The 19,981-nt window shown below is 43.5% G+C and overlaps 1 protein-coding gene across 2 annotated transcripts; it reads right to left on the bottom strand.

The window, feature by feature from the left end:
• Positions 1 to 1,318: 1,318 nt before the first annotated feature.
• Positions 1,319 to 18,928, bottom strand: fhdc1 (FH2 domain containing 1). 2 transcript variants are annotated; one of them, XM_028978489.1, is made up of 12 exons: positions 18,798 to 18,928; positions 10,730 to 11,493; positions 9,057 to 9,118; positions 7,688 to 7,790; positions 7,358 to 7,443; positions 7,151 to 7,251; positions 6,318 to 6,388; positions 5,914 to 6,021; positions 5,716 to 5,786; positions 5,298 to 5,415; positions 4,931 to 5,095; positions 1,319 to 4,854 (listed from the first exon to the last, which is right to left on the bottom strand). In XM_028978489.1, exons 2-12 carry the CDS (start codon positions 11,138 to 11,140, stop codon positions 2,692 to 2,694), a joined length of 3,459 nt encoding a protein of 1,152 aa, XP_028834322.1. In that variant the 5' UTR covers positions 11,141 to 11,493; positions 18,798 to 18,928; the 3' UTR covers positions 1,319 to 2,691. The 2 variants fall into 2 exon arrangements, with proteins under 2 accessions (XP_028834322.1, XP_028834323.1); XM_028978490.1 differs by having other exon boundaries at positions 1,319 to 4,836.
• Positions 18,929 to 19,981: the final 1,053 nt, after the last annotated feature.

Raw genomic sequence — 19,981 nt, 5'->3', positions numbered from 1 at the left:
GACTAGCAGACAGTGTGAATTCCAACCTGGAGTTTTTTTTCATGAAAAAAAATTAAGACATGTATTTAGGATTAAAAGTTTATTTTTTACACAGCACAAATGATTTTGCTTCATGCAAATGTTTTCCTATGGAGTGCACAGTATGGCCACCGTACATACAGTATATTAAAAACTGTACAACACTGAATTAATAGACTGCACAATGCTCAACTGTGATCATAGAGGTAATGCAATGATATAAACCAGACCAAAACCAAACCGCAAATAAGCACTCAGAACAGAAGAAGGGTATTCACTTTTTTTAAATCTGTGAATGAGTATTGGATATAGTTCACCTATCTTGATATTGATCAAATGATTTTCATTAATGTTTATGACTGTTTAGTGGATCCTGTAAAAAACCTGGAATAAATATGCAACATTCTGGGATTTGACTCAAATCACATTATAAATACAAGTGAGTTGCTGTGTCTGAACTACTTCTAACACATAAAGGCATTAGAGGTGAAAGTGCATTTGTGTTTTATGTATTGTGTGCATATAATTAGACACATAAAATATCTAGAAACAGTAGGTTATCAGGTGGCTTTTTTCTTTTTTTTTTCTATTGGCATAGAAAAGAAAAGATTTGACATGGAAAATAATAAAATATACGTTGGAAAATAGAAGGTTAAGTTTTGCCATACATTTACATGTTTGAACTGAAAGAACAATTCTATTACATTTTGTTTTGTTAATTGCTGTCTGAATTTTTTGCATTGCCCAATACAGCACTTAATCATGTATCAATCAGGATAATGCACAAGATCTGTTTCAAATATATGGCACAACATTGAAGAGGCAAGATAGTTGTGGCAAACACACACAGTGTATGAGATCTATTCAGTATCTTAAAAAAAGCTATTTAGTACACAGCAGACAGAAAACCTACTACCATCACAATGAGACATTCAAAAGTAAAGACACACTGAGGTGTATAATCATGCCAACGTCTTTATTTGGGTGTGAAAAACTCAATGAGTTACTCCAAGCTACATTTGCAATTTTTTAAAAATCATAACAGCTAAGATAAGGCTGAGGAGAAACCTCTATTGTAAATCTTTCCACATTAATGATAGATCCTAATTCTCTACATTCGAGGATACATCATTAAATTAAATGTAAAATTTTTAAGATGTAGACTGAAATTAAGTGACAAAATAGAAAAAAAAAACCTACACTCTATTGTTATGTTCTGACGTGTATGTTAGAACCATACAAAAAAATCTTAAATGAAACAGCGTGTTTTGGATGTCTACATCAATAAAATTAAGATCAATTAAGATGTTTAGGCTTTTAATACACCGAACAAAACAGAGATCTTGCTCTAGGTCTTACATAGCATTAGTACGTTTTATGAGGCACAGTATCACTGCAAAACCTAGCTGATAATACAGAAGCAGATCATTGCTGAGGCATATATAGCAACAGAATATACTCTGGAGGCTTTGGTTTGGTGGAACGGAACATTACAATCCCCCTTCCCAAACAGGGAAGCATTTGTGCATTTTGAACTGACATTTAATTCCTGCATTACAAAAGCAAAACTGGTGACTAGAATATCACATGAAAATTTTTTATTCAAGGCAACTTGAATACTCAACATTGACTTGAAGAAACAGGTAACGGACCAGGTAAAATGGGGTTTTCTCTAGCACTGACTCCAATTAGTAACTTATGGGGACCATTTTTGTTCCAGCTTCATGGAATTCAAATTCCCAGCCATATAATTCGAGAACGTCTTCTGTTTTTCCATCACTGATGAGAATCACTAGACACTTTGGATTACTGTATTACAGGAATAGCTAATGAATGGATTCCCAATTATGTAATTCAACATTAGAGAATCTTCACTTCAAAAACATAAAAACACACAAAGATGGACCAGCGAGGAGACTTTTCAGCAGCAAGAACCGTAAAGAGTATAATGCCAACTCAAAATCAAGTGGCAAAGCTATTTAGCAGCTACAGAATGTTTACAGAAGTATCTTAGGAGCAATGTGAGGACAATTAAACACACTTCACAGTCCCCACTACTACCAATACTTCACACTCATAATTCACAATCATGATTACCATTCATACGTCTTAATGCCAGTCACATTCAACTGACTTTAATTTCCTATTATACCTGTTCTATTTACCATGCAACTGTGTTAATATAAAGTGCTTATGTATACATTTTGAGTATGACGAACTACATGGTAATGAAATGGCCAAGACTGAGAGGCTGGACTCTACAGTCCAAATTCAGCCAATGTGAAGAAAGTCTAAATCTGTCTAATGTATGATTGCATTCATGTGAAGTCAAAGTCAGTAAAGGCCTTCAGAGATGCTCTGAAAAATAAGCAGTGGTGCTAAGATTGGTAAGCAGCATCACATGGACAGCAGTGCTGGATATTTTATGCTTCAAGGCAAGAACGAAAACCAAACCCAACACTTTTAACTGGAAGCATAAATTAGACTGACAGTGTTATCTTTTTCACCTCATGTCATCTGTGTTGCTGGTGGAAAAGATAAACGGCGGTGTGTGGCTGGGACCTTCAGGTGAGAAGTATCAACTACATCACGATATAACAGGCAGACAGTGATAGGCAAGAGAAACATCTATCGGATTTGACTTTTTTTTTTTAGCCTTGGTGGCTAATGTTTCTATTTCCATGAGGGCTTTATGGCCTTGCTGGAAATGGAGATAGAGGACTGGATCGATTTCTCAGAGAAGCTGCCACTGGTCCTGCGGGAGCGTTCTCGCCTGGGTAGTGGTAGCGTGTCACTGCGCAGGGAGCTTCGGCCTGAGACCTTGGCGCTCTGCGCCCGTTTCAGTGGAGCCTGGGCCTTCTTCTCATCCTGCGACAAGTCCTCCCCTGCTAGGCTTTCTGCCTTGACACTACCGGACGCCCTGTGGGATGCAGTCATGACCAATGCGGAGCTCTTGGATGGAGTTGCTGGGCTGGATTGTGAGGGTGAATCCTTCTTCGTCCTGGACGAAGAGGCAACAGTGTTGCGGGCAAAGCTGGGGATCGGTGATGGGGCTTTGGAGACATGGGTGGGTGTCAGGGGGACGGAGGATTCAGAGGCTGCCTGGGCTAGTGCCAATGCTCTCATGGTAGAGAGGCACATTTTTTCTTCGTGCACTGGTTTAGGGACGTTCCTCACTGGCTTGGCAGTGGGCTTGCGGAGGGAGGGCTTACGAGGTGTGGGATCCCTTGCCCATCGAGTGATACCGCTACCTGAGGCTGTTCCTGTGCCAGCCTTGGACTCCTCTGGGGGAAGGCTGGAGTGGCGAGGAGGTCGAGAATGCTTCTCCATGCCCCTTCTAGCCGGTGTGCTCTGATCGCGAAGTTGCCTGGATTCACCACTCTCATGTCCTGCTGGTCTCTCCACTCTCCTCACGTTACTGGTTGACCGACTCAGCTTGATGGGAACCACCTTCCTCATTCCTTGACTCTCGGCGGGTGTCGAGGTTCTGGAGGTGCGACTCACAGCAGCAGTTCTGCCTGTAGAAGCCCTAGATGTGACTTTACCTTTCTGCACTGGTTTGAGGCTGCAGGACTGCACTGCCTTCCCACCCACCCTTTGGCCTTCGGTCGTGTCCACACTGTCTGTGTCAGCCTCGTCTGTGGTTGCAGACGGGGTGACTGAGGACTGACCTTCATCAGCAGGATGAAGACCAGAGTACTCCTCAGCAGAGATGGAAGCAGATTGATCATTAGCAGATGCGGACTCAAGGTTGGATGAGCGGGAACTACGATCCTTGAGAGTTCTGCCTTCTAATCCTGCACCGTCCTGCCCGACCGGAAAGCTATCGGTCTCAGAGCAGTCCAAAATCATCGAGCAGTCTGTCTCTGTGCAATCTAAGATGTAAAACATGGGTTTCTTATAGGACACTGAGGGGTCAAGAGGCAGTGGTGTGTCACAGGTCGTTGAGGAAACGGTACTATCTTCCTCATCGTCTTTCTGAGGTGAAGGTATATTGATATCCCACCTTGCCTCAGGCTTTGCCGCCTCCTCTGAGCTTTTGCTGGATGGTGGGGTATCCAGAACAAGGCTTCTGGGAGGGACCCGCATGTCCCCCTCTAAATCGCTCACAAACACATCACCGTTGTCCAGTTGAGTGTTACTGCTGTTGTTGTTTGGGCAGGAGGTTTTCAGAGCCTCAGGACCAGGCACAAGTGTGTGTGTTTCCACTGTGACTTTCAAGTGTCCCAGGCTCTGAGCAGATGTCTTCTGAAAGACATTCCTGCTGTGAGGGACGAAGCCACCTTCAGAAAGACTGGCATAGTGGTCATGGTCGCATGTTGCATCATCGTTCATGTTGTAGTCTGTTGAGTACTGGGCCAGTGGGCTTATTTGCTCTGTTTCGGTCCCTGGAGAGGTCACTTGCCTCTCCCGGTACAGATGATTATGTGGCCCCAGTTCACGATTATCATCCTGACTGGCCAGCCAAGCCATTGTCTTTCTCTGATGCGTCCGACCAGATCGGGGAAGGCTTCTAAATTTGGTGAAGTCCGACGGCGTGCCAGCCAGCAGCTCCAGGTAACCACGGAGATTGCGTTCGGTTGCTGTGTGGTGGCGATAGCGGTGGGTGCTTGCAGAGCGTCCTATGGTACTGTGGGGGCTTTGTGATCTTGACTGAAGCAAGAAGTCCAGAAGGCCCTCTTTGGTCAGTGTATCCACATCAGTCTCACTGCTGCTGCGACCAAAACCACTGCTGGTAGATGGACCCCCTGCAGCAGCCCAAATAGAGCGGCGCTCTTCAAGCTCCTGCAGGCGCCGTTGCCTGGCTGCTTCTTTCATCTTACGGTCCAGGTTATCCTTCAGAATCAAAAAAGTTCAACACAGTAACTAAGACTGTAAACAGCAATAATAATTGGCATTCAGAAATACATACCTTCACAGCTTTTTTGAATTTGAGACAGAAATCATGGAAGATCCTGAAACAGTCGTCTAATTTAAAGGTGTCTTTGTCTTCACAGAAGAAGTCGATGAGGGTATTGCCCTCCTTACGCAGGTCCAGCCTGCGTCTCTTTAGGTCCTGCAGTGTTCTTGTTGAGTTCTGTCAGTTTGCAGAGATACACAGTAAATGTTACATATTAAATCTAACTTGATTCGTTTGATTACAATAATTTATGTGTATGATGATACACTGTTGATATTCTCTATAAGGTCAGACTAGATATTCTTGCACTATATTAGAGATTCTCTACAAATCAACAAATGAAAAGGAGGGGTGGGTGGTGACAGTGGTATCACTTCACCTGCAGAAATGGGTCCAACTGCTGCAAGAGCTCTGGATCATTCTGGATCTTCTCCTCAAGGGACCTTGTCCTGACGTAGAGGGAGGAGAACTCCGACTCTATGTTTTCCACAGATATCCTGAAAGGGTAGGATGGGTATGTCAGACATCCTTAGGGAGTCTAACACAGGCTTTTCAGCTTTATGATCACATGAGAATGAGGTGAGGTGAGAGGATGGTAATACTCCCAGACTGTTTTTTTCTCCATACATACAATGGAGCAGTACTTTTCAATCAAATATTATATTTCAGCCTGAAGAACTAATTATGAACTATTTTTCAGTGTTGTACATGTTTCATAAATTTTAGTACTCATACCTTAAAATAATTCTCATACCTTAAATGTACTGTTGTGTATAACAGATGAATTAAACTGTTACCTAGCTGCACTCTGGACATGCTGTAGCTTTTCTGGGAAGTTCAGTAGACCTTCATCTTTCTTCTGAGCTTCCTGTGTGAACACAAAATAGAAAATTTTAATGAATTGTATCTTACATGCCACAGTTTGCGTCAGATTTGTTATATGTTTGATGCTTTTAATGTACTTGTAGTGCATTGTGTAAAGTACGTTCACTTACCAGAGCAACAAAATGCAGCAGATTCATGCCAGGCTTATTGGCTTTTGTGTCAGCCAGTGAAAGTAGAGAGGACAGCTTGAAGCCCACAGCATTGCCTGCATAGCCACCCTACAGAGACATGCACCAGAAATGCAATTATTTGTGTCAAATAACAGATAATTACAAGAGGAAAATATAAAATCCAAGTCAATTTGTATTCCAATATACAGAAAGAATATAGATTTGATAGTTAAACATGAGTGGTAGGTACTAACATATTATTACTGAAAAAGCTTTTAGTAATAATTAACCGGTAATTGTATTTCTGGATGAATGCTGGAATCTGGAATATTGTAAAAGAAAATGAAGAGCTGAAATAAAGAAGGGGGAGAGAATAGGGGGAGAGACTATAATAAACGACTCACAGCATTCATTATATTCCCTGCTTGCAGCACCAAGTGTAAGATGGCATGAAGCTCCTCGCAATTCATTAGCTCTGAGGAATGGGCAGAACAAACTGATTTAGTATGGAAGATAAAAAAGGAATTCTGCAACAACTGATATTGTCCAATTACTCTGTGTCCTCACATCATGATTAATTATCGTAACTATAAATCAATTTTCTTCTATTAGAGATTTGGTGTGCTCCACGTATTGGAATGTGTTACTTAACAATAGATTTCTTCATCAATGCCGTCACCCTGAACATCAGTGACAAGGTCACAAAGTGCTGATTTCAGAGGGGAAGCTCATTTAACACATGGCCTGACTCAGCAAAGCTGTCTATGATTTGGGCCTTGAAGAAATCTTACTTAGCACTTTCTGGTATGCTTGTTAAGCACCGGATTCACTGAGGGTGGTGCTATTATAAAGTATAAAGACACTCCAAGATGGATTCAATCCTTTTATACATTTTAGAATGGACATTGGGATTTTTTCCATTGCATTGTTTCATTCCTGATACTACAAATGTGCACATTCGTGATGGGCTTCAAACCAGCACTTAAGCAATAATCCAACAAATAATAAGGATATGGTACTTTCATTCATACTGTACAAACGCATTTTATCATTGTGCATGAATTTTACATCTTTTGATACTTTTGAGTCCATCCCTTAAATTCCCACCAGTAACTCTCCCGCTGTCTGTGTGTTTATCTGTCTGTCAATCGATCCAGTCACGACTGAAACTCACTGTACTCTTTACTGATTGGGTTACATCAAGATCTAAATCCCCTTTGTGCGCGTGAGTGCATACCGTCAATGGCCAGGCGGATGATACTGATTTCTCGGCTCATGATTGCACACGAAGGACAGAACTCCTCTTTCAGGACCATAGCCTCAATTCGCACGTCAAAACTATGAGGAAAAAAACATCACACGTGCCAAGCTTTATACTGCACAAAGTCAGTCAGAGCCATCCATTAACAGCAAAAACAACATTTAGATCTGAATGTTGTCTTACCGTGGAACTTCAATCAGAAGGAACATAAAAGAGTCAACCAGAGGCAGTTTCTCAGGGTCTCCATTAAATGACTTCAGCTTCTTTACCTAAAGAAGAAAGGCATTCAACTTTTACAAAACAACTCTCTTTTCCATTTCATGGAATTCCATTTGCCTGGAAGATCCTTAAAAGCATGAACAGGACATGGTCTTACTCTATGTACTGAACTCCTCACCTGGCATGGAGACTAAGCCATGCAACCACACCATGCAATGCAATCACTCTTTTAGCCACTGAAGATGTGCTTTACGGAACGCTCCTGTGAGGTGCTCTGTGTGTTAAGTGCACTACCTCCTCAGCTTCTGGTAACAGTTTCAGCAGCTCTTTTAGGGGTTCCGCTCCATACAGTTTACTGTTGCCAAGTCGGATGTCTTCAACAATGGCATTATTAGACCTATGAGAGGGCAAATGCATAGAACTAGTAAATGATGTGTCAGTTCAGCCAAAACATCTTTCATTCATCCTAGAGACTGATAGGAATAGGAACTACTGTAAAGCTAGTACTGAGTAACTACTGAAAAGACAAAGGCCACAGTGGAAATGAGTACATAAAATATAATAATATAAGATTCATATAATATAATAGTCAAGGTTATCACAACTGCATAAGGGAAAGGAGGTTATTTCACATATTTGAGCTCAAAAGAAAGGTCAGAACATAGAGAGAAATGGACATGCAAAGGAGATGAAAATGTAGGAGAGCTACACAAATGCGGAGAGAAAGATAAACCTTCAGTGTGCAAATGCAAACGAGAAGCAGCATTATGGAGTGTGTTCTGAATAAACCATGATTTATGAACTCTGACTGGAGTCAGATAAACATGATCATTTACGTTTTTTATGAGCACCTGAATATGGGTGACTCAACTGAACATGACATGATTTTCGTTGGAGACTGCATCAGTCCATGCTCTAGTGACAAACAGGTCACCTTGGGGACCAATTTTAGGCTTCACATTGAGCAAACCATTGAGCCAGAAAGCAATCAGCCTTGAGATTCATACAGTGGAGCACAAGCTGTTCTTACTGAAAAAAACATCAAGTATATAATCTGCCATTTTGCTTATATGATAACTTCAACATTTCAAAACTGTGCAAAGATCAAGTATTCCCAGGAGCAGCTAAGGGTTTACTGCCCTACTGATTGGGTACCATGGCAGTGGCTACTGGCTGCTGGCTCAGCATCACCAGGAAGATTCCTAGTGTCTGGTGTCTCTTTGAATACTTACTAATAACAAGGAAACATGCAAAAACAGTCAAATATTTGTCAATGAAGTATTTGAACAGTATATTTGGCAGCTATTTTATCACAGTGATCTAATTGGGGAAAAATAATATGATTTCCTTGTCATTATTAAGTCCCCTCAATTTAGGCAAAATAGAACACACAGCTCCACAAGGGTTCCTGTTTCTCAGCACTTCTGTTGACAGCTCGATTCCAAATGTATTATAAATTAAATGCATAACATAATGACTACATTCTTCTAAAAAAAAAAGATTTTAAAGTACTTCATCTTTCAGCAGCACAGTTGCACAGCAAGGCTGTGACACAACGACGTAGGGTTCTACACTCAGAGTCAGCTTTCCCTTCGCAGGGACTCGGGGGAATTCAGCTTGCACCCTCACCACATCCTCATATTAGTCAGCCTCAGCCACTTACTTCTTAAACTGCTTGAGCAAAATTCCCACGTTCATCCCTCTCTTCGAGTCCAGAATGCTGACCTATGAACAGAGGAAAAAAGGAAGTGGAAGTACGTTATTTATTAATGTTTATTGAGCAGCTGCTGGGTTATTCACTTAAACCAAACACACATACCCAGCAATCCTACACATACTACAGGTAAGTTGCAGAAGCTGTCTAACCCTCCCTGGACAGCCTTTACAATGCGACAACATACATTTTGGACTAGATTTTTTTTTGTGTGTTTTGGGTTATTTAGATTTACATTTGCATGAGCAACACATTTCTTTCAGCTGATGTGGTGGTTTCCACTATTTGTCTAGATTTAAATTATGCCATTTATGGCCAGTTCTTCATCCAAATGTTGTCATTTCGGTGAGCAGCGTTTTTGCTTGATAAAATAAAATTTTTTGGCCTTCTTACACACAATGACATTTTTCCATAACCATAAAATCTATTTGACCTCTTTGAGCATTTCATTTTTCTTTAAGCATGGCAGTGCATGATACATGGTGCAAAAGTATCTCCATTTCAGTAACAGAACCAATGAAACAGCCTCCACACACGAGTTTTGCAGTTGTTTGTGCCACTCTGAAACCCGTGCCAACCAGACAGTGTCCAATGTCTACATACAGAAACCCATACAACCAAGGAGTGATGTGAGCAACCTGCAATCTCCCTGCGTCATGTTGGACCACAGACTGTCCCAAGGGTCTGAAATTTCAGACACGGCCCCACGCGTGGGCCACGCCACCTACGGCGACCAATCACATGGTGGGTTGTAATTACAAATACATTCAGGCTGGCTCTGTGCTCTGCACCTAATCACAGTCGGAGCCACCACCATATGGGGCCCGATCCACTGGAGAAACCAGAGCATAATGACTATGGCTGGGAACAAAGACACACTTCCCAGGAAGAGTAATTTCATGCTTTGAGGAGCAAATTGTGTCAACAGTATTGTGAGGGTGACATTAACAGATTCTGTAAGTAATTTGTAGGAGGCTGCAGAAACTTCGCCGAAGGGGCCCTGCAGTGACTTTGTCATGTGTGCTGTTATGTAACAACACAGCACAATTTAAAGGCATCAGTCACAGCTAAAGCGGAAAATTAATAGCCGTCTGAACAATAATTATGTATCAGGGATTAAGAGAGCCTTATAAAACATGACAGAAAATGTGAAACAATGACTGAAAGTTCATTGTAATGATTTATGGTGAACATAACTGACCCTTGGAAGTTCTGCAGTATTGACCAGCATGAAAAAAATATGTTCTCGCAGTGCTATTAGCAGCAAATATTAGTTTAATATAAGACGACAATATTATGCCTGGTAGGTGCAGATTATGAGTGCTTCAGTTCCGGCATTCTGACAGGCCAACTAGCGAATGTGGCATCAGCAAACAAAAGCGATATGTCTAATACAGCACTGAGAACAGCTCATTTACCATAATGTCCAGTAACTAACCCTAACACACAAAAAACATATCAACTAAGGTGGAACTCCAGCATTTCATCCATTTTGGAATAAGGCTGTAACATAACAAATGTGGAAAAAGTGATGTGCTGTCAATGCTGAAAAAATGTGGAAAAATGATGTAGTGCCTTATTAAAATGCTTCTGCCGTATTAAATGAATGAAGCTGTTCTCACCTCGTCCTTGCTCTCTTTGAAGGAGGAGCGGCTGACACATGGTGCCCCACTGGCTGGTTGTGGCCTGGGGACCCCGGGGACCCCGAACAGCTCCTCCACCGTCCGCACGTCAATCTGGTACTGCTGCTGCCGCACAGCCATAGTCCAGATGTTGGGCTTCCCTCGCACCTTCTCCTCTGGTATGGTCTTCCAGAAGAAGCTCCGAACTCGCCGCTTCTTTCGGGACGCGTGGGGGGTCTGTGTGCCGAGAGGTGGGGGTGGTGGTGGTAGTGGTGGAGGTGGCGGTGGGGCAGGAGGACTCCCTGGGTCAGCAGGGGTGGCATCTCCGGCCTTGGGCTCAGGTTTGGCAGCATGTCCTGGCGTGGGCTCAGCCGTCTCAGTGACTGGGCTCGCGCTCATTATCATACGCATGGGATGCCAATTGAGAAGGAGGCTGTTCTGGTCCCGTCTGACCAGAGCGTGTGATGGTTTTTGTCCGTCAGACCTCAGCTCATCATAATGTAATAATTCTCACTTCTGATCAGCGTAACATCAAAAAATGACAATCCCATGTCAAACAGTTGCTAGCCAGCTATACCAATGTCTCTACCACAGTTCCAAATAGCTCGCCCAGGAATCTCTTCCGGATAGCCGGAAGCCCAGTCAGCGGGAGGTCAGCATCAGCCTCTCCAGTCTGAGGCCATTTCTGTGTTGTCTTCCAGGCAGGACCCTCAAGATCTCTATCATCTGTTCCGTCCTCAAGGCTGTAGTCCAACCACATCAAACTTCAAAGGAAATCGGAGATGAATTATTAACTGGGTTATTAAAACTAAATTCTGAGGTAAACATTTCATTTAAACTGACAAGATAAAAATGGCCTAAAATTAACTATGCACACAGAATTAATAATGTTTGATTCACATTTTATTGCCCTAAAAACTACTAAACAGACACAATTCTATTAATTAAAATATTTACATTCTTAACAAAGGGCAGTGGTGGCCTAGCATAATCAGAAGGTTGCCGGTACGATTCCCAGTCCGCCACTGAGGTGCATTTACATTTACATTTACATTTACGGCATTTATCAGACGCCCTTATCCAGAGCGACTTACAATCAGTAGTTACAGGGGACAGTCCCCCTGGAGCAATTTAGGGTTAAGTGTCTTGCTCAGGGACACAATGGTAGTAAGCAGGATTTGAACCTGGGTCTTCTGGTTCATAGGCGAGTGTGTTACCCACTAGGCTACTACCACCACTGAGACACAAGCACCGTCCCCACCCACTGCTCCCCGGGCGCCTGTCATGGCTGCCCACTGCTCACTCAGGGTGATGGGTTAAATGCAGAGGACACATTTTGTTGTTTCACCTTGTGCTGTGCTGCTGTGTTTTACAATGACAATCACTTCACTTTCACTTTTTAACAGTTTTAAAGTTTAAGTACAAGGCTGGGTATTGCTACATGGGTCACAACACTTCATTCATTTATTTAATACTTATTATTTACATTGGAAACAAAACAACTATAATACACAGCTCAAATACCCTAATATGATATGTATTTGTTAAAGCATTCTAGAATTTAGACCTCGACCCAAAGGACAGCAGGCATGTATGACCAAGGAGATTTGCATACAGTCAGTTCTTCAGTTTCTCGCACATACTTCATTTTAATATTCAAAACAGAGCCTAACTTGGAAAATGACACAGAGTTGGCCATAGGAGTTTAGAGTCTTACCGGCATATTCCTTTTGTAAAAAAAAAAAGGCAGCATGCATCACTTCTCAGTTGTCCTTCCCCATTTGTGTTTATATAGGAAGCTAAGCCATCTATGTATGAAATCTAACACAGATGGAATCATGAGGAAGATGGAACCTATTCCATAATATTACATTGTAAGCATTTAGCAATCATCAATGATTAGTGATCATAAAAATCCTTAGAAACAGTCTTGCTGGAGTGAAAATCAGATCCCGGAATCCTCGAATGGGCCAAACTGTGCTATGATAATGTATGTGCAGATGAAGTGTGGGGTTAATGGAATGCAGTCCCACTGGAGATTCAGGCTTCACTAAGCAACAGGCTCATCTGATACCCATGGGCTTTTTATTTATTAAAGGCCCTGCCGAGAAGAAGGCTGGCCAGGCAGAGGTAGCCAGCTCAGGCGAGCCTCATGTCAAATTCATGCCCACCATGGAGATGTGGTGGTGAACAATAAATAGATATAAACTATCCATCCATCCATCTATCTGTTTGTCCATGTTCTTTGTCCTTCTTCTGAGTTTCTTTTCACATAATAAAGATATACTTAGCAGAAATAGAGCTCCTGCTTTTAAAAACGGTCGCATGTTACGTAACTGACGTATGGTATAGCTGTAGAGTGCTGAATAGAGGACAATGCGTGTGAAATCTGAGGTTCAAACACTCGCACAGAGGAGTGGTTGAGGCCACATTGTAGCTCACGGTACAATCATCAATATAACATGGACAGGTTACTACATGGAAACGCTATACTTCCAGGCCCTGAGGCGACAGGAGAGATCTGAACGGACCTGCACCTGCCCTCTGTAGCGGACAGGGTGGGGTCTGGGGACGCAGAGGCTCGGTGAAAGGTCCTCCTGTTGTAGAGGCTAGATTTATGCATCATTATTCTCAATGACGGGGCTGCCTTGCCCAGCCCTTTGAAACCCCCCGGGTGTCACATTTTCTCTCCTACTGGAACAAAAAATCTGTTTCCTTTGGGGGGATCTAGCCTGCCCATCAGGTATTTTGGGGGATGCTGAAGGCAGGTCCTGTACTTACTTTCTAATAAGAGAGCCTAGAAGTTTGAGTAGGTGAGAGCTAATGCTTGAGTAGGTGAACAACAAAATGCATGACATGTAAACAAATGCATATGGTCCGATGTTCGTGTGAATAAACGTGTAAATCACCTGTCACATCACATTTTGCTCGGCATAATCACATGGCCAGTGAACATACTGGACTTTGACCGTCGCCTGTGTTCCACAGCTCGTCTGCTCCACAGCCCCAGGGTTTTTTTCATAAGAACAATGTGAAACAGGGATCTGTTGGGACCGTCTGCAAACAGACGCAGACAAAAGTTGGTCATCTCGCCGTGGTCGTGTGCATTGTTCAGAGGAGGCAGCACACGTTCCACAAGATCTGCTAACGGATGGACGGACGTGTCTCACAGTCTTAGGGTTACCTGCAACATGATATATTGATCTAGAATTGGACAGCACAATGGGAAAAAATAAATTTATGTTCTTTTGGAGAAATGGAAAACCGGGACGCTGTATCACTGTACCAGGTTTGTGCTGCTGCATCGGTGCCAAATCATTCAAAAAATACCAGACATCGCCCTCGCCGAGCAGTTTGTAGACGTAAACAAAACGAAGTAAACAAAAGACCCTTCATGGTGGAAATCCTCATAGCATTCTGGGTAGGAAGACTTAATGTAATACTTTACAAAGATTTAGGTATTAATGTCTAATTGGATGTTGTTCGGTTCAAATATTTTCTAAATCCATTTTAGCACCCAAATACGTGCAAAAAATACAAAACGTTCCAAGCAATGAGGTCACTTGGAAAAGCAACTCACATAACCTGGTCCTGTAATATTTAAGATTTTTAAGCTTTTACAGATGGACTCACCCATTTTACAGTTTCTAACTCACTGCTAAGCAAAAGAAACATAGAGCAAGAAGAACATACAGGAATGGGGCTCCACAGTATGTGACAGGCCGTAGAATCATTACACCAGATCACCAGCCTTTAAAAACCCTCTAGAAAATTCCTGTAATGGCTTAGAATGATTGCTGGTTGTAGCAGTAAATTTGATCATGGCATCATTAGACAGGGCATTTCAAACATCAGAGTTATTTTTCTGAAACCCCTGCTTCAAATGTAATCCCAGTAGATCATGTGTGAATGCATGTCACCTATGGGATCCAGCTATGAATAATACAGTGCTCAAAAAAAGAAATGGAACACAAACATAAGACATCCTAGATCTGAATGAATGAAATATTCTTATTAAATACTTTGTTCTTTACATAAATTAATGTGCTGACAACAAAATCAGACAAAAATTAGCGATGGAAATACAAATTGGAGGTCTGGATTTGGAGTCACACTTAAAATTAAAGTGGAAAAACACTACAGTCTGATTCAACTTTGATGTGATGTACTTAAAACCACTCAAAATGTGTCTCAGTTGTGTGTGTGGCCTCCACGTGCCTGTATGATGTCCCTACGATGCCTGGCATGCTCCTGATGAGGTGGCAGATGTTCTCCTGAGGGATCTCCTCCCAGACCTGGACTAAAGCATCTGGCAGTGCTTTGATTTCGCAGAAGTGCGATTGACTTGGAGTTACAGTGTGTTCTTTAAGTGTTTAGATATAATATAACAATATAGACTAATAATATACAGAAGACATCACTGATTTAGCTTCTCCTATTTTACATTTCACAAAGACCAAGCTCACTGAGATTAATTAGCTAAATGTTAAGTTGAAAAATGGAACTTATTCAGCATATTCAGTGTTGCACCCCTTTGCCCCCCGGCTAATGAATTTTAATCGAAGAGCCTGAAAGGTATTGCCAAGAGCTTAACTCATCCTCACATACTTTACTGCAGAAGAAGATCTGCACATTACAAGCACTGACGACCTTTAGAATCCTATTCAACGTAATGCAACCACTGAATTGTTCGATGTGTTGTCATGCTAGTTATTATTCCGGTTGTATTTTTCCGATTACTCCACTTCCTGACACACTCTGCTGCAGAGCGGGCCCTTGGTTGGTTGAGCGGAGTGGGCAGGGCCACCAAACAGATAACAGCTCCATGGCTACAGATAATGACACCTGTTTTCCTGGCTGGGAGTTGCCAAGACGCGGCCCAGTGGAGCTCCATTACATCAAAGGCCCACTGGGAAACAAAAGGTATGGAAATACAAGAGCAGCCTGTGACGACCAAACACGCATCCCACCTTATTTCCGGCCTTATCGACGCAAACACGGGGCTGAAGATAACAAGGACGATCTTTATGCTCAGCCGTGTGCGTCACTCTGCACAGCCCTCACCAAAATACCCCAATATCACGTTGTAAGTCGCTCTGGATAAGGGCGTCTGCCAAATGCCGTAAATGTAAATGTAAATATATCCTAACATAATGTGCGTCTCTGTGAATATATTGTTTGCCGTAAAGAGTACGATTTGTAGATTCTGGTGATAATTTAAGATCAGAGTCAGCATTGTATGAACACCTAAAGCTGTATTGATCCTCTGGGACATGCAATGAAAAGTAAGGTGAAGGAAAAGCGGAGCCACCATGGATGGAGCGGAGGAACGCGTCTGGATTCCCTGGAAGGGGAAAAGTGGGTTTCTAGGCTAGGTGGTACTCACCGAGGTGAAGAAATTCTTTGTGCGTGGTACTGAACTACGTTTTGGCATGTGATGTTTTACATAATGTAAAACAGGCAGTGTCATTCAAGCAGTTTTAGCCCGACGTTGTGACTATGTGACCTAAATTCTATTTATGGCAGCCCTAATCTGACCATGTGACAATTTAAATAGATGATATAAACATATATAATGAAATATATGATGCAGTATATGCTGTGCAGGGGCACTACCAGGAGCAGTGGTGGCCGAGCAGGAAGTGGACTCATAATCAAAGGGTTGTGGGTTCAACTGTCCAGATGTCCCTGTGAGCAAGGTTCCGTCCCCACACACTGCTCCCCGAGTGCCTTTCATGGCTGCCCATAGCTCACGGAGGCGATGGGTAGGATTTGGGGCAGTAGTGGCCTAACGGGCTAGGAAAGAGATCATAATCGGAAGGTGGCCGGTTCGAATCCCGAACCGCCCAGGTGGCACTGAGAAAAGTACCGTCCCCACACACTGGTCCCTCAGGGGGCGGGTTAAACGCAGAGACCTCATTTCACTGTGTGATGAGCTCATAGATATGATAATATCATAGATATTTACTATTATTAAATGATTTATTGGTATTAATGCTGACAAACAAGTTCACCCAAACACAAAAAGACTTAAAATAACTTAACAAAAGTATAGGACCTCCCAGGTCACAAATTTTGCAAGGCCCCCCCCAAAAAAACACAGATTAATCTGAATCGCATTTGCATTTCAGAGACGAGTGAATGAAAAAAAAAATAAATAAAAATCCCTTTCAAGGCCAACACAGTTACAGTTTCGTAAATTACACACCCCTTTAACACGTCTAGTTTTTTTGTTGTACTAAGTCCTGGTGTCGATCGCATAAAGGGCATCAATAAAATATGGACCGCAAGCACAGCGCTTTGATCAGAAGCGATGCAGAAGCTCCCCACAGGCAAGAATGATGGCTGATGTTACACGCTCTGTGGCTGCCGACTGAGAACTATGAAGCCATGAAGAATGAATGAGGCTGAATGGGGTTTGTTGCTTTCGAACAACTTCCCGCCAGAAAAACATTTACAGAAAAACCACTTGTGCCCCCCCCCCCCGACCCCCAAAAAACCCACAAACAAGTCCTTTGTTGCCGAGGATCTTGTTTGATGAGGACTCCGGCCAGATGTGAGGGCGCTCATGGGCGCCCTTTTCCCTCCGACGGGAACTTCTATCAGTGCCAGAGTGAAAGGCTCTCCCAAAGCAAATATGCAAATGCGGGCACAGTCCCCGGGGGAACCGAGCGATGCGGTTCGGTTACCACAGAGATGCGCCGTCGGCGCTCAGGGACGTCCAACACCTGATGCTCGCGAGCCACCCAGACACCCTCAACCTCCATAACGGCGGCGTGAAGACAGGTCCAGCACACCAGGTTCCACTGCGCAACGCATGTTTCACTACCTCTGTAAACGGCACCGGTTTAAAATGGCGCCAAAGTGATAAACTTTTCCTTCGGAACATGCTTCCAGTAATCCAACGTGAGTTACCCAATGAATCCGTTTTTATTGATGACAGGGTGGTCAGAGGCGACTTCAGGCCACGGTGGCTGTCATCTGGTCCCCGTAGCAACACCGAGACACCGTCCTCCCCCACTGTCCTGACCCCGGGGGAAACTTTTCTTCAGGCTTTGTTCCCAACGCTTGAATGGATCGCCTCTAATTCATCTCAGCATGGGAAATAGCGGCCAGCGGCTTAAGAAACGTGATTCTGTGGATCTGCGCAACACCAAAAAAAAAAAAAAACCGCCAAAACGGACGCTCGCTTGACAGGGAATTTTTCCGGTGTCGTGTCAAACAACACCTACTTTTATTTAGATTCAGGCACAGTGCCCCAAACTGTCTGTGCAATGCTATTATTTAAAGACCATTTAAAGATTGTCGCATATTGCCTCATCATGTAAAGAAAAGGGTGGTAGTAGCCTAGTGGGGAACACACTCGCTTAGGGACCAGAAGACCCGGGTTCGAATCCCACTTACTACCATTGTGTCCTTGAGCAAGACACTTATCCCTAAGTTGCTCCAGGGGGGGACTGTCCCTGTAAATACTGATTGTAAGTCGCTCTGGATAAGGGCGTCTGATAAATGCTGTAAATGTAAATGTAAAGAAATGTCACATTTTATATTAAGACAGCGTTTGGATTGTACCTGATAGTGTGGGGGGAAAGTCGGCCGCCAGTCGTGACCCAGACGTGCAGGTCAGCACAGTATTGGTCATTTTTAATTAGTAGTAGTCATTTAAAAGGCAGGATTTGTAAAAAAAAATCAAATGCGTTTTTGCAAATGTGATCTTGCAACAACAAAAAAATAGTTTTTATGTCACATGCACGTATTTTTTGAGCAATACACGAGAGTGTGAAAAACCTGTTTCCAAGTTATGGAAAGAAATGTGGTTTTGGGTGCCACTGATGGAGCCATGACCCCGGGTCCCACGCCCCGACCGACAGCACACCGAAATCGAACGTCTTTGCCTCGCAGCAGAGTACGAGAACTGCGTTTATATAAAAATACAGCATATTTACGTGCACGGCGCACGGTTCCCTGTCCATTAGCGGGTGTGAAGCGGCGTGGAGGAGCGTGGGGCGCGTGATGTCATTCCAAAGTCAGCGCGGCCACGCCGGTCCCCTCGACTCGCGACACTCACCGCTGAGGCGCGTCGCCGGCCGCCCGGCGGGTGTAGCGTTGACGGCGCGGGTCCCCACCTCTCCGTCCATCCATCCGTCCGTCCGTCCGGCCGCGCTCTGCGGCTGCGGCTCCTGTTCGGAGACCTGCAGGGCGGCGGCGGACTGCGCATGCGCGGCAGGCGGCGGCTCAGGTGAAGACGCGCTCATTCATAATACGGAAGCAATGAGGAGCAATTTTGTTTTTATTTTTGCCATAATACAAGAAGAATAAATGTGACATCAGTAGAATGTCCAGTAGATCCGTCCAGTAGGACGAATTGCATACATGTGAAGGTCCCAGGCTCATGTCCCTTACTGAAGATTAAAAAGAACGTCTGGGTCTGTTTTGGGCTCTGGATGTATGAACGATTACTAGTGATTCAGACCTGAAATGCTGTCTCCCTCGCAGGTCCGGCTCCTTGGGGAATGGACAGATTGTGCTGGTCAGCGCCTCAGAAGCTCCCCTGTCAATGGGTATTAAGCATCCTGTGTGTGTTGGGGTTCAAATAAAATCATGTGGGAGAGAAGATCGTGCATTTCTATTTCCACCCTCCTCAACAACCTTGAGATTCATGACTAAATGATGTGGGGTGGTTAAAGAACAGCTAATGGCAATGCTGAAAAAAAAAAAAAAGTCCGTCTGCCTGATCTGTGTAACTTTTCAAACTAGAGAAGAGAATTTTCCCAAAACGACCCACATCAGAAGCTCAGATGAACTCATGTGTTCAGATGTTTACATTTACAGCATTTATCAGACGCCCTTATCCAGAGCGACTTACAATCCGTAGTTACAGGGACAGTCCCCCCCTGGACCAACTTAGGGTTAAGTGTCTTGCTCAGGGACACAATGGTAGTAAGTGGGATTTGAACCTGGGTCTTCTGGTTCACAGGCGAGTGTGTTACCCACTAGGCTACTACCACCCTCAGATGTTGATCTGAAAAGATCGGTCTTCTACTTTTGATGCAGGAAGTAACCATGTAAGGCCTTATTTCTAATTCACTGGGAAAGTGGCATTTTAAACGTGGCCGTACCAAGGGATCAGTCAGGCTTAAAGCATTATTGCGGCATTTGCTGCCACGTTGTACTGCGGGAGAGCTAAGTCCCGGCTGCAGAATTTGAAGCCGTTGGCGAACAGCAGAACGTGCTCGCCTATGAACCAGAAGA

This window comes from Denticeps clupeoides, chromosome 4 (assembly GCF_900700375.1).
Source record: "Denticeps clupeoides chromosome 4, fDenClu1.1, whole genome shotgun sequence".
Lineage (NCBI taxonomy): Eukaryota > Metazoa > Chordata > Actinopteri > Clupeiformes > Denticipitidae > Denticeps > Denticeps clupeoides.
This window is presented reverse-complemented; position numbering and strand designations above follow the sequence as displayed.

Excerpts from the sequence above, each read along its gene's own strand:
- fhdc1 (XM_028978489.1), bottom strand. The coding sequence starts at position 11,140 with ATGCGTATGATAATGAGCGCGAGCCCAGTCACTGAGACGGCTGAGCCC. Across the intron at positions 7,252-7,357 it reads CTTCTGATTGAAGTTCCACG|TTTTGACGTGCGAATTGAGG; the intron begins GTAAGACAACAT and ends TTTTCCTCATAG. Across the intron at positions 6,389-7,150 it reads CATCCGCCTGGCCATTGACG|AGCTAATGAATTGCGAGGAG; the intron begins GTATGCACTCAC and ends CCCATTCCTCAG.